The 18,565-nt window shown below is 43.4% G+C and overlaps 1 protein-coding gene across 4 annotated transcripts in view; it reads left to right on the top strand.

The window, feature by feature from the left end:
- Positions 1 to 18,565, top strand: part of MFSD6 (major facilitator superfamily domain containing 6) — a 43,735-nt gene that overhangs the window by 8,126 nt on the left and 17,044 nt on the right. For all 4 annotated transcript variants that reach the window (XM_083628656.1, XM_083628659.1, XM_083628658.1 and 1 more), the window contains exons 2-3: positions 4,677 to 6,249; positions 15,907 to 16,004. In XM_083628656.1, the coding sequence (XP_083484782.1) occupies positions 4,733 to 6,249; positions 15,907 to 16,004 (1,615 nt within the window). In that variant the 5' untranslated portion in view covers positions 4,677 to 4,732. The remainder of the gene's footprint in view (positions 1 to 4,676; positions 6,250 to 15,906; positions 16,005 to 18,565) is intronic.

Below are 18,565 nucleotides of genomic sequence, written 5' to 3'. Positions count from 1 at the left end.
TGGAACTAGTGACTTAGGTTTAGCAGCAAGAGCTCATTCACAAATGTATAATGGCTTTAAAATAAGGCAGGGGGTCTCTACTCAAGGCTTCTAATGGTTTTTCAATCATCCAATATCAGCAGAACAGTCATATCTCGGGTTGCAAATGCTGTGGGTTGTGTGTTTTCGGGTTATGGACCGTGCTGAACCTGGAAGTACCAGAACGGGTTACTTCTGGGTTTCAGCGCATGCGCAGAAGCGCTAAATCACACTTTGCACATGTGCAGAAGCGCCGAATCGCGTTACACGCATGCGCAGACGCAGCACTGCAGGTTGCGAACGTGCCTCCCACACGGATCACGTTCGCAATCCGAGGTATGACTGTATTCCCCTAATTTTTTCAGTTCCTTTACAGAAACTTCTGAGAAATCATAATTTCCTTCAGAGGTTTAGGGAGTTGTATTTCAGCGCATGTAGAAAACCACACTGTCATCGGTAACCGGGGTAGATGTTAAGAAATAGAAACCGTATGGTTTCCTGGAAGAGTTGAGCAAAACTCTCAGTAGTTTTAGCTTTCTAAGAGAATCTATAGAAGGAATTTTATTTGGTCAATTTACCAGTCAAATATTGGCCGTTGAGCAGTTAGTTAACTACTTAATATTTGATTGCAGTCAACTCCTCGCAAATATTCTACAAAGCCAAGAATACCATGGTATAGCTTTTTTCAGCTTCCTTTAAAATGGTTGCTGTATTTTGCATTATTTCTGTTCTTTTTTAATTTCATTTTTTAAAAACAACAACAACATGCAATTATAGGCCAAGCTTCTGTGCAACATGCAATTATAGGCCAGTGTGCAACCTGGCACAATGAAGTTTTTCTGTACTTAACAACTCTGATCAGTTGAACATGACATGGCTGTGCAAAAATGGATTTAAAGGGAATTGTAGTCTCTGGAGAGCACGAGGTTGGGAAACGATAGATTGACCTGGTGTTCCTGTATAAAATAAAAATGTTTGGTAATTGGTTAGCATTTATAGAAATCTTCCTAGCACTGTAGAAAGTAAAAAGAATTCATTATAATATTTATTTTTATTTAATCAAAACATATCATTCTGTAACACATAACATTAACTTATAACATATACAAAATAAGGAAACGAAGCAGAAAATAGACAATTGAATTAAAATGAAACATACCCAAATAATACAAATTGGGGTTGTTGCATTAACAGTCCCTGGGGAGAAGGATAATTATTGCTATTGGAGGGTAGTAGTATGCCTTTTATTTAAAAATAAAATGTTTGATTTGTAATATCAGGATATTGTCCTCAAAGTTTTATGATATTCTCACTTGAAGCTGAAGAGTTATTAAGAATTCAAAATAGTGCCATATTTCCCTTGAGGCATTTAAACGTTGTCATAAAATAATTTTTTGCCTAGTTGTTGAAAATGAATATTATATTTTTTTTCCTACTCTACTATATCTTAATATTTTAGTTAATTTGTCATCAGTAGCCATGGGCCAGATTTTACCGTCCTTATTTAGCTCTTCTAAATATGTCTTGCGATAAACATTCAGGTAGCGAACAAAAAAATAATAGAATCAATACTTTATCCAATCCGCCTTCATTTTGCCCATCCCATAATAATACTAGTGAAGAGATTACCATCGGTTCTTGTTTTGTGATTAAACTAATTTATACATCTCCAGAAAGCTTGCCAGTTGAATGACATTCCCACATTATGATGTTATAAAAGCTAATTTGATTGTTTCAATTTACTATTAAGGAGTTGGCAGAAATACCAAGGCCCTTGAAGACTTAAGCACTAATTCTTTTTTGTTGTTGCTGTTCTAATAAAGTTAATGCTTTTTTTTAAAAAAAAAACCCTGACTCAGTATTTGAGCCATATTTGACTGATCTGTTAGCCTAATCTTTATTGACCAATCTTGTGAAGAACTGAGGATCTAGTGCCTAAAACACATAGATCTAAATTAAAAGGAAGCGGTATAGGCTTCATGGTTTTGCCACGGATTTTGGATAGTACAGCAAAATCTATTCGGATTTTGGATTTGTACTTCATAATAATGCGTCATTCGTCTCATCATGGTACCAAGTCCTGCATCATAATTGCAACTGATTTTAACCTGCCCGTGTTCATAAGGGGCTTTGGGATACTGTGGGTTCTGGCCCTGAAAACTTATTCTGAAATTTTGATTTTTATGGAGTTTGTGGGAGGCTGTAGGATTCCTTTCATGGGATTGTGGTTGTGAGGAGGGCAAAGTCAGGCTTTGAAGGAAATAAGCCACCATCTGACTTTTAGAAGACATCTGAAGGCAGCTCTGTTTAGGGGAGGTTTTTAATGTCAGATGTTTCGTCGTGTTCTTAAATATTCTGTTGGGAGCTGCCCAGGGTGGCTGGGGAAACCCAGCCAGATGGGCAGGGTATAAATAAATTATTATTATTATTATTATTATTATTATTAATTGAGTGTGATGTAACAGGAAATTTGTCCCTATGGGCACACTCCCTTTTTTTGCAATGGTTCCTCAGAAAATGAATGCGACAGCAACAAAAGAGTGGCATTTGAACCCAGACCTTGTTCAACTTTTCATCTACTAGACGTATCTCTATCATCACTCTTGGTACAGTGAAAGACACCGCAGTGTGTTTATGTGTGATTCTGCCTCCGTTAACTCTTTTAATTGCCTCCCGACTCTCATCGCCGTCTGAACTGTAATCTTTTTGATATATTTGCACAAAGTTCTTCCGGCTGTGACGCTGTTTTACTAGGGCATTCTGAATAGTCGTCTACCATTTTGATTTTTCTGATGTGCCCCAAAGTCCAAGAAGTACGGATCCAGTAATTTTGTATAGGAATGTGGAAAGGACTGAAAAAGCTCGCGAAAGCTGCATGGTTATTGACTCGGGCTCTTATGCTCCCTTCTCCTGAGGTGAAAAGCCCTCCCAGATTTCTAGGAACCAGTAAGACTTGATTTAAATCTTTTTTTTTTTTACAGAAAGACCATTCCTGCTGGTATAATCTTAATATTTACAACCAGATGAAGGTTTCATTTCTGGAATAAGAACTTTCCAGAGTAGTTTTTACATTTTTATATCAAAAATTACTGATTTGGTTATACTATTAGAAATACATAGATAATTATTGTGAGGTTTAATAAGTTAGCTGTTTATATTTGGACAACTTTTCCTCTGTGCTTTATTGGAAGGAGAAAAATAATCATTTCCTGAATAACAATTTAAACAATTTATTTAACTAAGACAAAGACATTACAGCATATGTATCCATGTTTGCTAACTGATGTGGTTTAACCTTTTTTTAAAAAACAAAAAAAACTTAGAGTTTCAGCACACAGGAAAAACTTAAAACAAATCCTTATTTCCTGATGAATAGCCTTTGGACTATAATGTAACTTAAATTGAAAACTGTCTTTAGAAATATTTTTTTCCTCCAAAAGCATCTAATTTTAAAAATCTAATTTAAATTTAAAAAAATCCATTTAAATAAAAAAAATCCTTGATTTTTATCCACCCTGCTAGGAACTGTTCCCTACTGAACACCTGTGAGTTTTGTAGAAGCAGAGCCAACACTGTTAACTGTCACTAAAAATAAATAAATCAGGCCCCAACCTGAGACTCACTGATATTATTAATAGGCCTTGCTTCTGTGGTATCCTCCAGAACAGCCTTCAGTGTGGCACAGAGGGTTGTAGCCAGAAGAGGTAATGCCATCCCTCCAAAATCCTGACTGATAATACCTGAAAGATCATATCATCCCTTCATTGTACTCTGCACAGTATGGCTTCCTGTGAATAACAACTTAACAGTAGGTCTATTCTGCAAAATGTAAGAACGGGGCCTTTAGAGTGGTAGCACCTACCCTGTTGTTGATTATTATTATTATTATTATTATTTGAATTTATATAGTAGACCGGTGCCATCTCTGTTGTCTTTTCGTCACCTACTGAAAACCTTTCTCTTTCAACAAGCCTTCTAGGTTGAGATGTTTCCCAGACTGCATCTGTATTGAAATTGTTTAAAAGACATTTTTTTATGGTGATTTTAATGTTTTATCCCTTGTTGGTTGCTGCGCTGGGCTCCTTTGAAAGGAAGGTGGGCAAACAGAAATTTAATAAGTAATTAATGATACATAAATAAACTTTGGCATTAATTTCTCATAGAGACACCTATCTTTAATAATCCTTTGTCCTTATTGGAGTACTCTCATTCATATAATAAGAACTGGAGATTTTTTGACAATTGCATGCAGACGTTTATTAGTTCTGTATTTATGGATGTTGCAAGGGTCTTATGTTACTGTAGGAAGGATCAAAGTTGTTAGTAAAAAATCGAGTTATTCATTGCTGCCATATCTCTGTAAATAAGGGCTAATACTCCTAAAGTCCTGTTTAGATCCTGAACTGTAGCCATAAATGATAAAAGACATATTTTATTCCATAGGAAATGAGTATATCACAATGGGGAGCCTGTGCCCCCCTGGAAATTATTGGACTACATTTCCCAAAATCCATGACTGTTGGCCATTTTGGCTGGGACTGATGGGAGTTGTAGTCCAGCAACGTCTGGCCGTGGCCATGTTCTCCATCCCTGGTCTATATTTTAGCCTATATTTAAGCATGGTGTTTTAACGTGGTAATTCTTGTGTGTTTCCACAGGCTACTTGAATTAAAGTTTGGAGATCTGGGCACGTAGCTCATGCTGACAGTAAGCCATGGCAGCCGACGACAAAGTAGCCATTTTAACCGACGACGAAGAGGAGCAAAAGAGGAAGTATGTGCTCGCTGACCCTTTCAACGGGCTTTCGAAGGAGCCAGACCCCCAAACCCAAAGCGATACACCTTCGACAGAGACCACCACCACCATTCCGGACGAGGAGCTGGATTGGCTCGAAAAGCACTGTGTCAAAGTGAACAACGATCTCCTGATCTCCAAAGTCTTTTATTTTTTCTTTTATGCTGCTTACGGTTCGCTCTACCCGCTGCTTCCCGTGTATTACAAGCAACTGGGCATGACGCCCAGCCAGAGCGGGCTGCTGGTGGGCATCAGGTACTTCATTGAGTTCTGCAGCGCTCCGTTCTGGGGCGTGGTGGCGGACCGCTTCAAAAAAGGGAAAGTCGTCCTCCTCTTCTCCCTCCTATGTTGGGTGCTGTTCAATTTGGGAATCGGGTTCGTCAAGCCGGCTACCTTGAGGTGCGTACCAAAGTTCCCGCCGCCAGTCTCTCCCACCAACGCCAGCCACCTCTCGACGGCAACCACGCAAAACGTCTCCCTTCCTTCGGCGATTCCTACCGCCCGGGCTGCGTCGCCGGAGGGCCGGAGGAAAAGAGACGTTTCTCCTTATAGCTTGGCGGCGGTGAGCTCAACTCCTCCTGAAACCACATTCCCTCTGACCACGCGGAACGTGTTGAGGGCCGAAGAGAGCGTGGTTCCTCCCAGTACTCCGAAAGGCATCGTTACTGCCGGGTCGTTGGGGAATTTGACCCGTCCGACAGCGCCTCCCGCTGCCACCACCGGGGCTGCCACTCTCGTCTACGACCACCAGGAAGTGGAGGCCATCTTCCTGCTCATCCTCATGGTTGTTATCATAGGGGAGTTTTTCAGCGCGTCGTCGGTCACGATTGTGGACACGGTGACCCTGCAGTACCTTGGCAAGCACCGAGATCGCTACGGGCTCCAGCGCATGTGGGGCTCTCTGGGCTGGGGCCTGGCCATGCTCTCCGTAGGAATCGGCATCGACGCCACCCGCATCAATGTGCTCATCGAAGGGCAAGGCTGCAAAGCCCCGGAGTACAAGAACTACAGGATTGTTTTCATCGTCTTTGGCGTGCTGATGACGCTCTCCTTGATCGTGGCCACCCAGTTCCGGTTCCACTACAACCACTACAAACAAGAGGAGAACCAAAGCAAAGAAGGGGACGTCTCCCAGGCGGACAGGAACTCCTCCCACGACTCCTCCAACGAGACCCCGAGTGACACGAGCCAGTCGCCCTCCTTTAGTTTCTGGGACTTGATAAAGCTGCTCTGCAGTATCCAATATGGCTCCGTGCTCTTTGTAGCTTGGTTCATGGGCTTTGGGTACGGATTTGTCTTCACCTTCCTTTACTGGCACTTGGAGGACCTGAATGGCACCACCACTCTCTTCGGGGTCTGCTCCGTCCTGAGTCACGTGTCCGAACTGACCGCTTATTTCTTCAGCCACAAGTTGATCGAGCTAATTGGACACATCAGGTAAGCAAACGGTACGGTGGTGGTTGACTAGCCGTAGTCAGTGTTGCGCCAAGCATAGATATACATGTTAGTTTCTGTTCTTATCACTGAGCAGCTGCTGGGAGTGACAGGACTCTGTTTACATTCCAGAGACCTTCAAGTCTCACGGGAAGGGAGACGGGATGTGACATTAGTGGTTTCCTGTTTTCTTTGTTCCTTTGTTCTGTTGCTCTCTGCTCTCACAGGGAGAGGATGTATATTTCTTTGCTCTCTGCGTACCTAGAAAATAAAGCATAGCAATGTAGCTCATACTATCTCATCCTTCCGTGCTGCTTTGAAGTTCTGCTGGGACAACGTGCCTGAGGCCTTATCAAAGGATCAGGTCCTCAATTAATCGGCGGGAGGCGATTCCAAAGATGAGCCTTATCAGCTTGGTCGAACGGAGTTCCGACAATACAGCCTTACCTTGGAAGTCGAATGGAATCCGTTTGACTTCCAAAATGTTTGGAAACCAAAGCGTGGCTTCTGATTGGCTGCAGGAAGCTCCTGCAGCCAATCGGAAGCCCCGTTGGATGTTTGGGTTCCAAAGAACGTTCGCAAACCAGAACACTTGCTTCCGGGTTTGTGGTGTTCGGGAGCCAAAACGTTTGACTCGCAAGGCATTCGGCATCCAAGGTACGAATGTAATAGTGCAAGGAAACCTTGGCCCTCCATATGTTGCTGGATTAGAGCTCCCGTCAATCCTGATTCCTGTCCATGCTGCCTGGGGCTGCTGGGAGTTGAATCATTTGGAGAGCCAAAGATTTGCCGCCGCATCTGAAGGTGCAAAAGAATTGTCATGGCAAAACGGTGCAGTCCTAAGCATATCTGCAAAGAACCAAGTTATATTAAAGTGAGTGGGACTTACTCCCGAGTAAGTGGGTTTAAGATTGCAGCCCAGGGGAGTGAAGCTGCATATACATTTAAAGCACCTCTGTCCCTCCCTCCTCTAGGAAGAATAATGGGAACTATAGTTTAAGTGTGTTGGGAATTGCAGCTCTTTTGGGGGAAACTACAGTTCCAAAAATTATTGGCGGGTGTGCACGTGCTTTAAAATGTACCGTGTGTACATAGCTTAAGGTGTGAATCGGGATAGTCCCTCATTCAAATTTCACATGTGGCAAAACCGCACTAGGTGGTCTTAAGCAAGCCACTCTTTCTAAGCCTCATTCTTCTGATGTGCAATTTGAAGCATAATAATTACTTGGCTTAAAGAGCTCTTGTAAGGGTTATACTTGAAAATACATTCTTTGAATGGTTAAGAGAACTATGTAAATGTTCAGTATTATTATATCTGATCTATTAGATACGTCAGTATTTGAGGAGCTATTTTCTGGATTTTCCCAGTATTTGCTAGACTGACTGATTGATTGATTGATTGATTGATTGATTGATTTTTTAAAAAAACATTTTAACCTGTTGATGGTTTCATTTCTCCCACATAACATGGTACCAGCCACTGTTAGGATTACAGATTAATAAATTGCTCTGCATAACAACTGTCAGCCTGAAGCCAGTTCAAGAAACTGCATGAGAAAGGCTTGTTTTTTGGTGACAGCCGTTATTTGGCATAAAACCAGACACTGGAGATGTTTTGAACAGGGTAGGGTAAATGATTAGGACTTTCAAATGCATTAACATGTGGTAACCACACAAGAAATGCATGCATGCAAACCGGCTGTTAAGGAAGGCCGTGAGTGGACCAGCTGGAATTGCCTGAGTCATATTTGGTGTGATTTCAGTGGGCCCCACCCTGAGTGTAATTTACTTGGATATAGCCACCTGTACCTTAACAGTATAGGGACGCGGGTGGCGCTGTGGGTAAAACCTCAGCGCCTAGGACTTGCCGATTGTCAGGTCGGCGGTTCGAATCCCCGCGGCGGGGTGCGCTCCCGTCGTTCGGTCCCAGCGCCTGCCAACCTAGCAGTTCGAAAGTACCCCCGGGTACAAGTAGATAAATAGGGACCGCTTACTAGCGGGAAGGTAAACGGCGTTTCCGTGTGCTGCGCTGGCTCGCCAGATGCAGCTTGTCACGCTGGCCACGTGACCCAGAAGTGTCTCCGGACAGCGCTGGCCCCCGGCCTCTTAAGTGAGATGGGCGCACAACCCCAGAGTCGGACACGACTGGCCCGTACGGGCAGGGGTAATAATAATAATAATAATAATAATAATAATAATAATAATAATTTATTATTTATACCCCGCCCATCTGGCTGGGCCTCCCCAGCCACTCTGGGCGGCTTCCATAAAAACCAAAAATACAATAAAATATCACGCGTTAAAAACTTCCCTGAACAGGGCTGCCTTAAGATGTCTTCTGAATGTCAGGTAGTTGTTTATCGCTTTGACATCTGCTGGAAGGGCGTTCCACAGGGCGGGCGCCACTACCGAGAAGGCCCTCTGCCTGGTTCCCTGTAGCTTTGCTTCTCCCAATGAGGGAACCGCCAGAAGGCCCTCAGCGCTGGACCTCAGCGTCCGGGCAGAATGATGGGGGTGGAGACGCTCCTTCAGGTATACTGGACCGAGGCCGTTTAGGGCTTTAAAGGTCAGCACCAACACTTTGAATTGTGCTCGGAAACGTACTGGGAGCCAATGTAGCTCTTTCAAGACTGGTGTTATATGGTCTCGGCGGCCGCCCCCAGTCACCAGTCTAGCTGCCGCATTCTGGATTAGTTGTAGTTTCCGAGTCACCTTCAAAGGTAGCCCCACGTAGAGTGCATTGCAGTAGTCCAAGCGGGAGATAACCAGAGCATGCACCACTCTGGCGAGACAGTCTGCAGGCAGATAGGGTCTCAGCCTACGTACCAGATGGAGCTGGTAAACAGCTGCCCTGGACACAGATTTGACCTGTGCCTCCATGGACAGCTGTGAGTCCAAAATGTACCTTTACCTTTACCTTTTTACCTTAACAGTGCAAGCCTGTATGTGAGTACTCAGACGTGAGCCCTTTTGCAATCTCCCCATTGAGTTTAACAAAGCCTATTCACAGGAAAGTGGGTATAGGATTATAGCCTCGGGCTTAGATTTTACTGGCGCAAACGCATTGTTCTCCATAGCATGGATAATAACCGTCGGTGGGGTCAAATAGAGTTCCCAGTGCCTAACCTTGAAAGATGATCTTTCAAAAGCTGCCACAGGGGAAACATTTGGCAGCTGGGACTTTGCCCCGGACAGCACTGTAATGCAGGGTGACATCACATAGACTCCATATCTCTCTGCCATGCTGCCATAAATGAAATAAGAGTACCTTTCAAGGGAAAGTCCTGGCAAAACTAATGACTGAACTGTCATTTTTTGCAAGTTTTGCTTGAAAAAACACAAGTATGCCTTTAAAGCAATGCCACCGTTAAGAAAACCCAGTTTGGGGAGGTTGCTTTAAAAGAACTTTGGTTTCTGATGTAGTAGAAATGTTTGGTCCACAAAATTCATCTGCTCCTCTTCAAATTTCCAACATAACACTCCTTCCCCCCCCCCCCACATCCCAGGAAAGATATTTATGACCTTTCATCTCTGAATTATTTTATGCATGCCATTTTGTTCTGCCAAATAAATGAGGAAGGTTTTCTGCCTTAGGTAACAAAATATTCTGGGGCACAGAGGTAGGTCAGTTGCTGCTTATTTATCTTATTTTTTTGGTAGCAACATAATATACAATAATCTTCCAGTCTGGGTAACTCTAGCAGCTGAGAAAGTGCATGATTGTCGAATCGGAGGTACCATACTATGAGAAGTTTGCCCCGCTGCAAGAATTCAATTTTTTCTTCATTTAAATACAGTTTCACTTTAGAGTTGTTATAGAGATACGTGTACTGTGTATTGTTTATTTATATTTTTCATTTATTGAGTTTATATAGCGCCCTGTACCCAAAGGTCTCAGGGTGGTTCACAGAAAATATCACAACATATATAATCAGAATAAAAACAACAACCCAATAGCACCCCCCCCAGAAAAGAGCCACATTTTAAAAGGGTATAGGACGTCAAATAGAGCAACCAAAGGCCTGGTTAAAAAGCGACGCTTTTTCCTGGTGCCTGAAGGTGTATAATGAAGGGGCCAGGAGAACTTCCCTGGGGAGAGCATTCCACAGACGGGGAGCCACTGCAGAGAAGGCCCCGTTCTCGTGTTGTCACGCTCTGAACCTCTAAAGGAGGAGGCACATGGAGGAGGGCCTTAGAAGATGATCTCAGGGTCCGGGTAGGTTCATATGGGAAGAGGTAGTCCTTGAGGCAGTGCAGTCCTGAGCTGTTTAAGGCTTTATAGGTTAAAGCCAGCACTTTGAATCGGGCCCGGAAACTAACTGGTAGCCAAGGCAGTCGGACCAGGATCGGTCTAATATGCTCAAACCGTCTTGCTCCTGTGAGCAACCTTTTCAAAGTTTGCTGTTCATAGCAATCTTCATTAGGAGGCTACGCTGTTGGCAGTTAACCAAGCGAATAGCAAGATTGCACCAATCCACGCCATAGTTGAAATGGATTTCTGTAGCTCAGCGGTAGAGTTATGTGCTTGAATGGAAAAAAATCCCAGGTTCAATCTCTCCAAATAGGGCTGCGAATATCCCCTTTTCTGAAACCCTTCAGAGTCGCTGTCACTCAGCGCAGTGAACTAGATGTACCAATGGCCTTGACTTGATGAAAAACATCTTATGTTCCTACGTGGCGAGCTGCATTCTTTTTTCACTTAAGACTATCACATATATCTGCATTGGGCTTCCTGTTTCTGCTTTACCCGTTCATGATCTGAAAAGGGAAATGAATGAGGTAACTGATCTTGGTTATGGTTTGATGGCACACATGTCTAGGCCTTGCTAGTGCCTGCATAGCAGACCACCTGGGAACCATAGAATCTTAGAACTGTAGAGCTGGAAGGGATTTTGACCCTTGACCCAACCCCCTGCAAAGCAGAAATATTTCGCCCAACATTGGCTTTGAACCCATGAGATTAAGGTTGTCTCATGCCCTGAGCCAATTATTATTATTATTATTATTATTATTATTATTATTATTATTATTTTATTATTTATACCCTGCCCATCTGGGCTGCTCCCAGCAGAATTTTAATAATAATGATAAAAAAGTGATAAAACATCTAGCATGAAAAACTTCCCTAAAAAGGGATGGCTTCAGATGGCTTCTAAAAGTCAGATAGTTGTTTATTTCCTTGACATCTGATGGGAGGGCGTTCCACAATGCGGGCGCCACTACCGAGAAGTCCCTCTGCCTGGTTGTCTGTAACCTCACTTCTTTCACTGAGGGAACCGCCAGAAGACCCTCGGAGCTGGACCTCAGTGTCCAGGCTGAACGCTGGGGGTGGAGATGCTCCTTCAGGTATACTGGGCCAAGGCCGTTTAGGCTTTAGAGGTCAGCACCAACACTTTAAATTGTGCTCTGAGCCAATGTAGGTCTTTCAGGACCGATGTTATATGGTCTTGGCGGCCACACAGTCGCCAGTCTAGCTGCCGCATTCTGGATTAGTTGTAGTTTTCGGGTCACCTTCAAAGGTAGCCCCACGTAGAGCGCATGGGCAGAAAGCTGCTAAGGTTTCAAAGCATATTGAAGTTGCAAAAAAAGGGATAGCGACTGCCCTCTTCTCATTCAGTTCCACATGTTCCACCATGGAAGGTGGCAAACGTATGCTAGAAAACAAATACACATTGGAATGTTCTCATGATAACAATATTTCAAAATCTTTAGCTCTAATGCAGGTCTGGAGACATTTCAGAAAATGGCTCAACATTGGGACGATGTTTAGTGGAGTGCGGAGCTAAGCGCAACATGTGGAAAAACAAAACCATATTTATTTATTTATTGCTGGCACGAAAAAATCATTTATTTGGAAATGGGATAGATGCAGCATATGTCATTATGCCCTCTTAGAAATCATGTCACACTTGGTGTTTGCATACACTTAAGCTATCCTAATACAAAAGAAATATAGAAGAACCAGAAAAGGTGGAACGGAAAAGTAACAGAAATACAAGTTGTGCAGGTATAATAATGCCCTTGACACACAAAGACCGCTCAATATATTTTGCGTGAAATCTAAAAAAAATAAGGATGCACACTTGTGTAAGACTTGACAGTATTGGTGGGGGTAGTGTTATTTATGACATAGGAGAGAACTACGCGCCAAGAATGTAGCCATGCGATACGGCTAATGAATTGAGTCTGCAGGAAACTGAATGTGAATATGTAGTTCAGCAGATTCACGAAGAGGCAAGGGACAACAATGAATAGCCACTTCTTTGGGAATACAGTGGTACCTCGGGTTAAGTACTTAATTTGTTCCGGAGGTTCGTACTTAACCTGAAACTGTTCTTAACCTGAAGCACCACTTTAGCTTAATGGGGCCTCCTGCTGCCGCCGCGCTGCCGGAGCACGATTTCTGTTCTCCTCCTGAAGCAAAGTTCTTAACCTGAAGCACTATTTCTGGGTTAGCGGAGTCTATAACCTGAAGCCTATGTAACCTGAAGCGTATGTAACCCGAGGTACCACTGTACAGAGGGAATACAGAGGGCTTTTTTTCCCAGCTGGAACTCAGTTCTGGCACCTCTCAGGTGGGCACCATTGCCATTACAGTGGTACCTCGGGTTACATACGCTTCAGGTTACAGACTCCGCTAACCCAGAAGTAGTGCTTCAGGTTAAGAACTTTGCTTCAGGATAAGAACAGAAATTGTGCTCCAGCGGCGCGGTGGCAGCAGCAGGCCCCATTAGCTAAAGTGATGCTTCAGGTTAAGAACAGTTTCAGGTTAAGAACGGACCTCTGGAACGACTTAAGTACTTAACCTTGGTTCTCGAACTTAATCCGTTCCGGGAGTCCGTTTGACTCCTGAAACCGTTCGAAAACCAAGGCGCGGCTTCCAGTTGGCTGCAGGAGCTTCCTGCACTTAAAGCAGAAGCCACGTCGGACGTTCGGCTTCTGAAAACCATTTGCAAACCAGAACACTTGCTTCTGGGTTTGCGGCATTTGGGAGCCGATTTGTTCGACAACTAAGCCATTCGGGAACCAAGGTACCGCTGTATAGAGAACAAGGGAGGCGTGAGTTCCGGCACTCATTTTTTTAGAAAAATAGCACTGTATAGAGTAATATTTGACCGATTGCTTTTTTCTCTTTTGTGTGTGTAAATTATTTCTTCGGATGGACTTCCTTTGGAATTCTGCAGATAGAAAAGAGCTGAGTAAACAAGGGCATTATGGGATGCACATAAATCAGAAATGACCGGGGGGGGGGGAGTGAATAATTCATCCTCCGTTTCTCACAATAGTTGAACTACATATCACCAGAGAAAATTTTGTTCTTTTAAAAAAGAATTGAAAGCTCTCCTGCACACAGTGGGTCAATGTATACAAAAAGGAGGCAGTCTTGGCAAGCATACATCTAAAAGTGACTTTACACATTATTATTATTATTATTATTATTATTATTATTATTATTATTATTATTATTTATATACCACCCTATACCCGAAGGTCTCAGCGCGGTTTTTCATCGGCATTATGATTATCAGTGGCTGCTGTCTGAGTATTCTAGAATATTCCAGTATTAACTTCAGAAGTCTTTTTTTTTTTAATGAAGAGACGTTTGCTACAAATGAAATGTTTGAAAATAATTAATTTCAGTTGATGAAACTGATTATGTATTGTATCCACCTTGTTTAGCCAGGAATTTTGCTAAGTGTTTTATTGTCTTCTTCGGAGAGCTTTGTTAGCAATGACTACAAGCAAATAAAGAGTCCATTCTTGGTAACTAGTTGGATATGCTTCCTAGTCTGTTGTTTATACTAGACACTTGAGATGCTATAAACTTAGAGACTACCAGAGCTGGATCAATCTCAGTTTGAGAAATGTGTAAATAGCATGTGAATGCCATAAACTGTGTCTCTAAAGACTGGAAACAGTTTTAAAATATTTCATTCTGCCACCTCCCAAATACATTTTATGAAACGTTTTTAAACAAAACATTTTTTAAAAAACCCTGCATAACTTGTTATGCTTAATTGTACTTTTTCACTGGCTGATTTGTGTCCTCCTCATACAGTCATACCTCGGGTTACCTCGGGTTTTTGGGTTGCGGACTGTGCCAAACCCGGAAGTACCAAAACGGGTTATTTCCGGGTTTTGGCACATGTGCAGAAGTGCCGAATCGCATCATGCGCATGTGCAGACACGGCGCTTCAGGCTGTGAACACTGCAGGTTGTGAACGTGCCTTCCGCATGGATCACGTTCGCAACCCGAGGTATGACTGTATAATACAATTCCTCCATGCCAACCAGCTGTCAGCACGTAATGGCTAAAAGTTGTGTTTTTAAAATTTTTATTAAAGATTTTCACATTTGCAGCTGTTTTTCTTCTGTCTCAGGTGATCCAGGTATTCGCAAATCCCCTTTCAGTGACAGTACTTGCTTTCTAACTTCTTATTTATTATATATTTTACATTCACACCCCACATTTCCTCAGAGGAGGTCAAGGTGGTAGTGTACATGCCTCTCCCCAATCCTCATTTTATCTTCACAACAACCTACCTGTGAGGTAGGTTAGGCTGGCAGACAGTGACTGGCCAAGGATCACGAAGTGGGCTTCATGGCAGAGTGAGAATTTGAACCCGGGTCTCCCAGGTTTCCCCTTGAACATTATACCACACTGGGCTCTCGATACTTTTTGAAAGTTATATTCTTCATGTTAGTTTGGGGGAGGAACCTTTCAGGGCGCAAGGAACTCTTTAGAAACAACAGGTGGCAAGTCTAGGAAAGGTACCTTCCTAGGCAACAATTCCTGACCATTTCATTCATGCTTCATCTTACTTTATTTCAGTCCTTTGCAGACTGTACACTCCCCCCCCTCCCCACTATAGAACTACACATCTCCCCTTGCATAATGGTTAAGTTGATCCCTCTGCAGAGACCTGGTTTCGGTTCCTCCAGTTCGGTACATGAAACACAGCAGCCTCTTTTTTATAAGAGTCTTGGAGGTGGGGGCAGGAGACGGTACTAACGTTGAAGCTTGCCTGCCCCCTATTTTTTAAAAAAATCACTTGAGAGAGCGGTCATTCCTAACTTGAAAATGGCTGGGTCCATATTAATGCAAGGAAGCACAATGAACCAGTATCTCAGAAAAGGAGCTATATGGGAGGAACTGTTATAGAGCAGTAGCTGGGTCTAAACCACTGGGCCTAGGGCTTGCTGATCGGAAGGTCGGCGGTTTGAATCCCCGTGACGGGGTGCGCTCCCGTTGCTCTGTCCCAGCTCCTGCCAACCTAGCAGGTCGAAAGCACGCCAGTGCAAGTAGATAAATAGGTACCACTGCGGCGGGAAGCGTTTCCGTGCGCTGCTCTGGTTTCGCCAGAAGCGGCTCAGTCATGCTGGCCACATGACCCGGAAAAACTGTCTGCGGAGAAATGTTGGCTCCCTCGGCCAGTAAAGCAAGATGAGCGCCACAACCCCAGAGTCGTTCGTGACTGGACTTGACTGTCAGGGGTCCTTTACCTTTTTTACATTCATTTATTTAAACTCTACCTTGTATAAAACTGCCAGAAAATTGCTCTAAGCCAGCCTAGTAACTGTTTGTTTGTTTGTTACTATGTGCAAGACATGGCAAACGTTAAACTAGCCCATGTCGTTTTCTTTCTTTCCTACCTTTAGAGTCCTGTATATCGGCCTTGCTTGTAACACAGCTCGTTACATTTACATCTCCTACCTGGAAAATGCTTGGACAGTTTTGCCTATGGAAGTTCTTCAAGGTAAGGAGGTGGTGTACTTCTGATCCTGGGTTGCATCATTACCAGGTACATAAATTCTTCATCTGGGCCATGATGAACTAAAAGTCCGTCTATGTTCTTGTACCTATCAGTAAATAACCCAAGGGATCCTTTTTTAAAAAAGCTCTGTGCAAGTTTAATATCTGGAGGTGGTTTCTTCAGTTGACCTCAAATTCTGTGGCTTTTCACCTAAGCAAACAGTGAAATGGCAGAACACACCTTGATCCCTAAACAAAGGGGACAGGAGCTCAAACGGAAGCTTGTGTCTTCTGCAAATAAGCCTTTGTTGCTGGCAGACTCCAGCCTATTCCTGTCTAGAAGGCATTCATATCCCTGAAATTTTCTGATTTTCTCACATTCTGCAACAGAAAGGAGTCCATTGTTTTTTAGCATTGGATCTTAAAACAAAAACACCCAGGTAAATGTTTAGGAATAACCGGTTCTCTTCAGTGTTCCCCAGTTATCAGTGACGTTTTGTGAATCATGATGAAGGTCAATGAAGTCTGGAAAGAAATGACTGGTGTGGAAAATAATTGGACAGATTGCATGCAAAGAGAAGCAAAAAGACTTGTGCTTTCAAGATATTTTGCCAGCGCTTCCTCATCCTAGAATGCCCTTTCAAATGTTGTCAGACTCCAAACTCCCACCAGCCCCAGAAAGCATGGTCAGTGAGGATGTGGAGTCCTTGCCCAAAAACATCTAGAGGACACCAGGTTGAGGAAGACTTTTCTAATGGTGCTTTTCACACAAGAGTTGCTGTTTGACGTTTTATAAACATAACCTTGTTAGATTTGCACTCACATGCTGCAAATCCCAAAACACGTTGCGATTCCCAAAAATTGCACTCACACGTTCAATCCCAAAACTCAGCGCTCAGAATAATCAGTCCTCATTTGTACAAATTCCTTTAATCTGTCTGTTCGTTTGAATTGCAACTGTGTCATAATGAACACTGAAACCAACCTAGACAAGAAATACAGTGGTACCTTGGTTCTCAAACGCCCTGGTACTCAAACAGCTTGGAACCCAAACACTGCAAACCTGTGTTCCGGTTTGTGAACTTTTTTCGGAAGCCAAACATGCCTCGTTTTGAGTATTACACTTCCAATTTGAGTGCCACACTTCTGTTTTGAGTGTTAAGCTGAGGTCTGTCTGTTTTTGCTATTGATTTTGCGTTTTCGTTTTTGCGGCTCTTTTTTTTTTGTGACTGTGTGGAACCCAGTTCAACTACTGATTGATTGATTGTGTGACGGCAGTACATTGTTTATTGCTTTCATTTTATGGATCAATGATCTCGCTAGATAGCAAAAATCATGTTAAATTGCTGTTTTAGGGGTTGTTTTTAAACGTCTGGAACGGATTAATCCGTTTTGCATTACTTTCTATGGGAAAGTGTGCCTTGGTTTTGGAACGCTTTGGTTTTGGAACGGACTTCCGGAACGGATTAAGTTTGAGAACCAAGGTACCACTGTAGTTAAGGCAGCAAGGGCCAGAACGGAAGAGTGTTTGACTCAAGAAGAAAAATATGGTGTAGGTTGCAGGAACTTGGCCTTGGGTGTGTGCATGTACACAAACAAACACACACACACACACCTTTTTGGCTACAGGAACCCTTTATTTGACTCCTGCTGCTGCTCCCCCCATCCTGCCACTTTTGATTCTGAGTTTCTAGACGGTACTGTACTTTCCAGGTCTCCTCTCCAACCATGAGATCTTGGCTTGCGCTTAGACCAGTGATGGCCAAACTTGGCCCTCCAGCTGTTTTGGGACTACAATTCCCATCATCCCTGACCACTGGCCCTGTTAGCTAGGGATGATGGGAGTTGTAGTCTCAAAACAGCTGGAGGGCCAAGTTTGGCCATCACTGACTTAGACAAACAAAACCCTGAGATGTCTCTCTTTGCGCAAGCGCTGCCAATTTCACGCGCATTGAATATGCCCGGCTGCACATGTTAACGACCCTGCAAACTGGATGACAGCTTTTAATTGGCTCAGGAAGAATTCAGCGCATGGGAGTTGCTGGAGGTGGGTGGGTGGAACCTACACTTGCCTCCACACCCAGATTAAATCGAATCAGCTGCGGAGAAAGTTATTTTGATGACTGTTTTCATCTTGTGTAGGCAGAAAACACTCAGGGAAGAGACGGAAGGCAGAAGCCAGGGGAAAGGAAGTAGGCATGGGGATTGCTGGTACAGTTTATGAGATTTTCCAGCCCTTCAATCTGCAATCTGAATGGTGGTGCAGTCATGGGCTGCAACTGAATCCCAGCCAGGTGGACACCCAATTGAGGTGCGGTTCCCAGGTCTGAGAACTGAATTGTGTACCTATACTGGACAGAGTTGCGCTCCCTCTCAAGGAGCAGGTGCAATGTTTTTTGGAAGGGGTGTTCTCCTAGATCAGCGTTTCCCAAACTTGGATCTCCAGCTGTTTTCGGACTACAGTTGACTAGGGGTGATGGGAGTTGTAGTTCAAAAAACCCCACAGCTGGAGCCCCAAGGTTGGGGGAAACTGCCCAAATCAATGTCACTGTTTTCTTTATTGCA

This window comes from Podarcis filfolensis (genome assembly GCF_964270895.1).
Source record: "Podarcis filfolensis genome assembly, chromosome: 1".
In the NCBI taxonomy this organism is placed as follows: Eukaryota; Metazoa; Chordata; class Lepidosauria; order Squamata; family Lacertidae; genus Podarcis; species Podarcis filfolensis.
The sequence above is the reverse complement of the archived record's forward strand: the minus strand, read 5'-3'. Positions and strand labels throughout refer to the sequence as shown.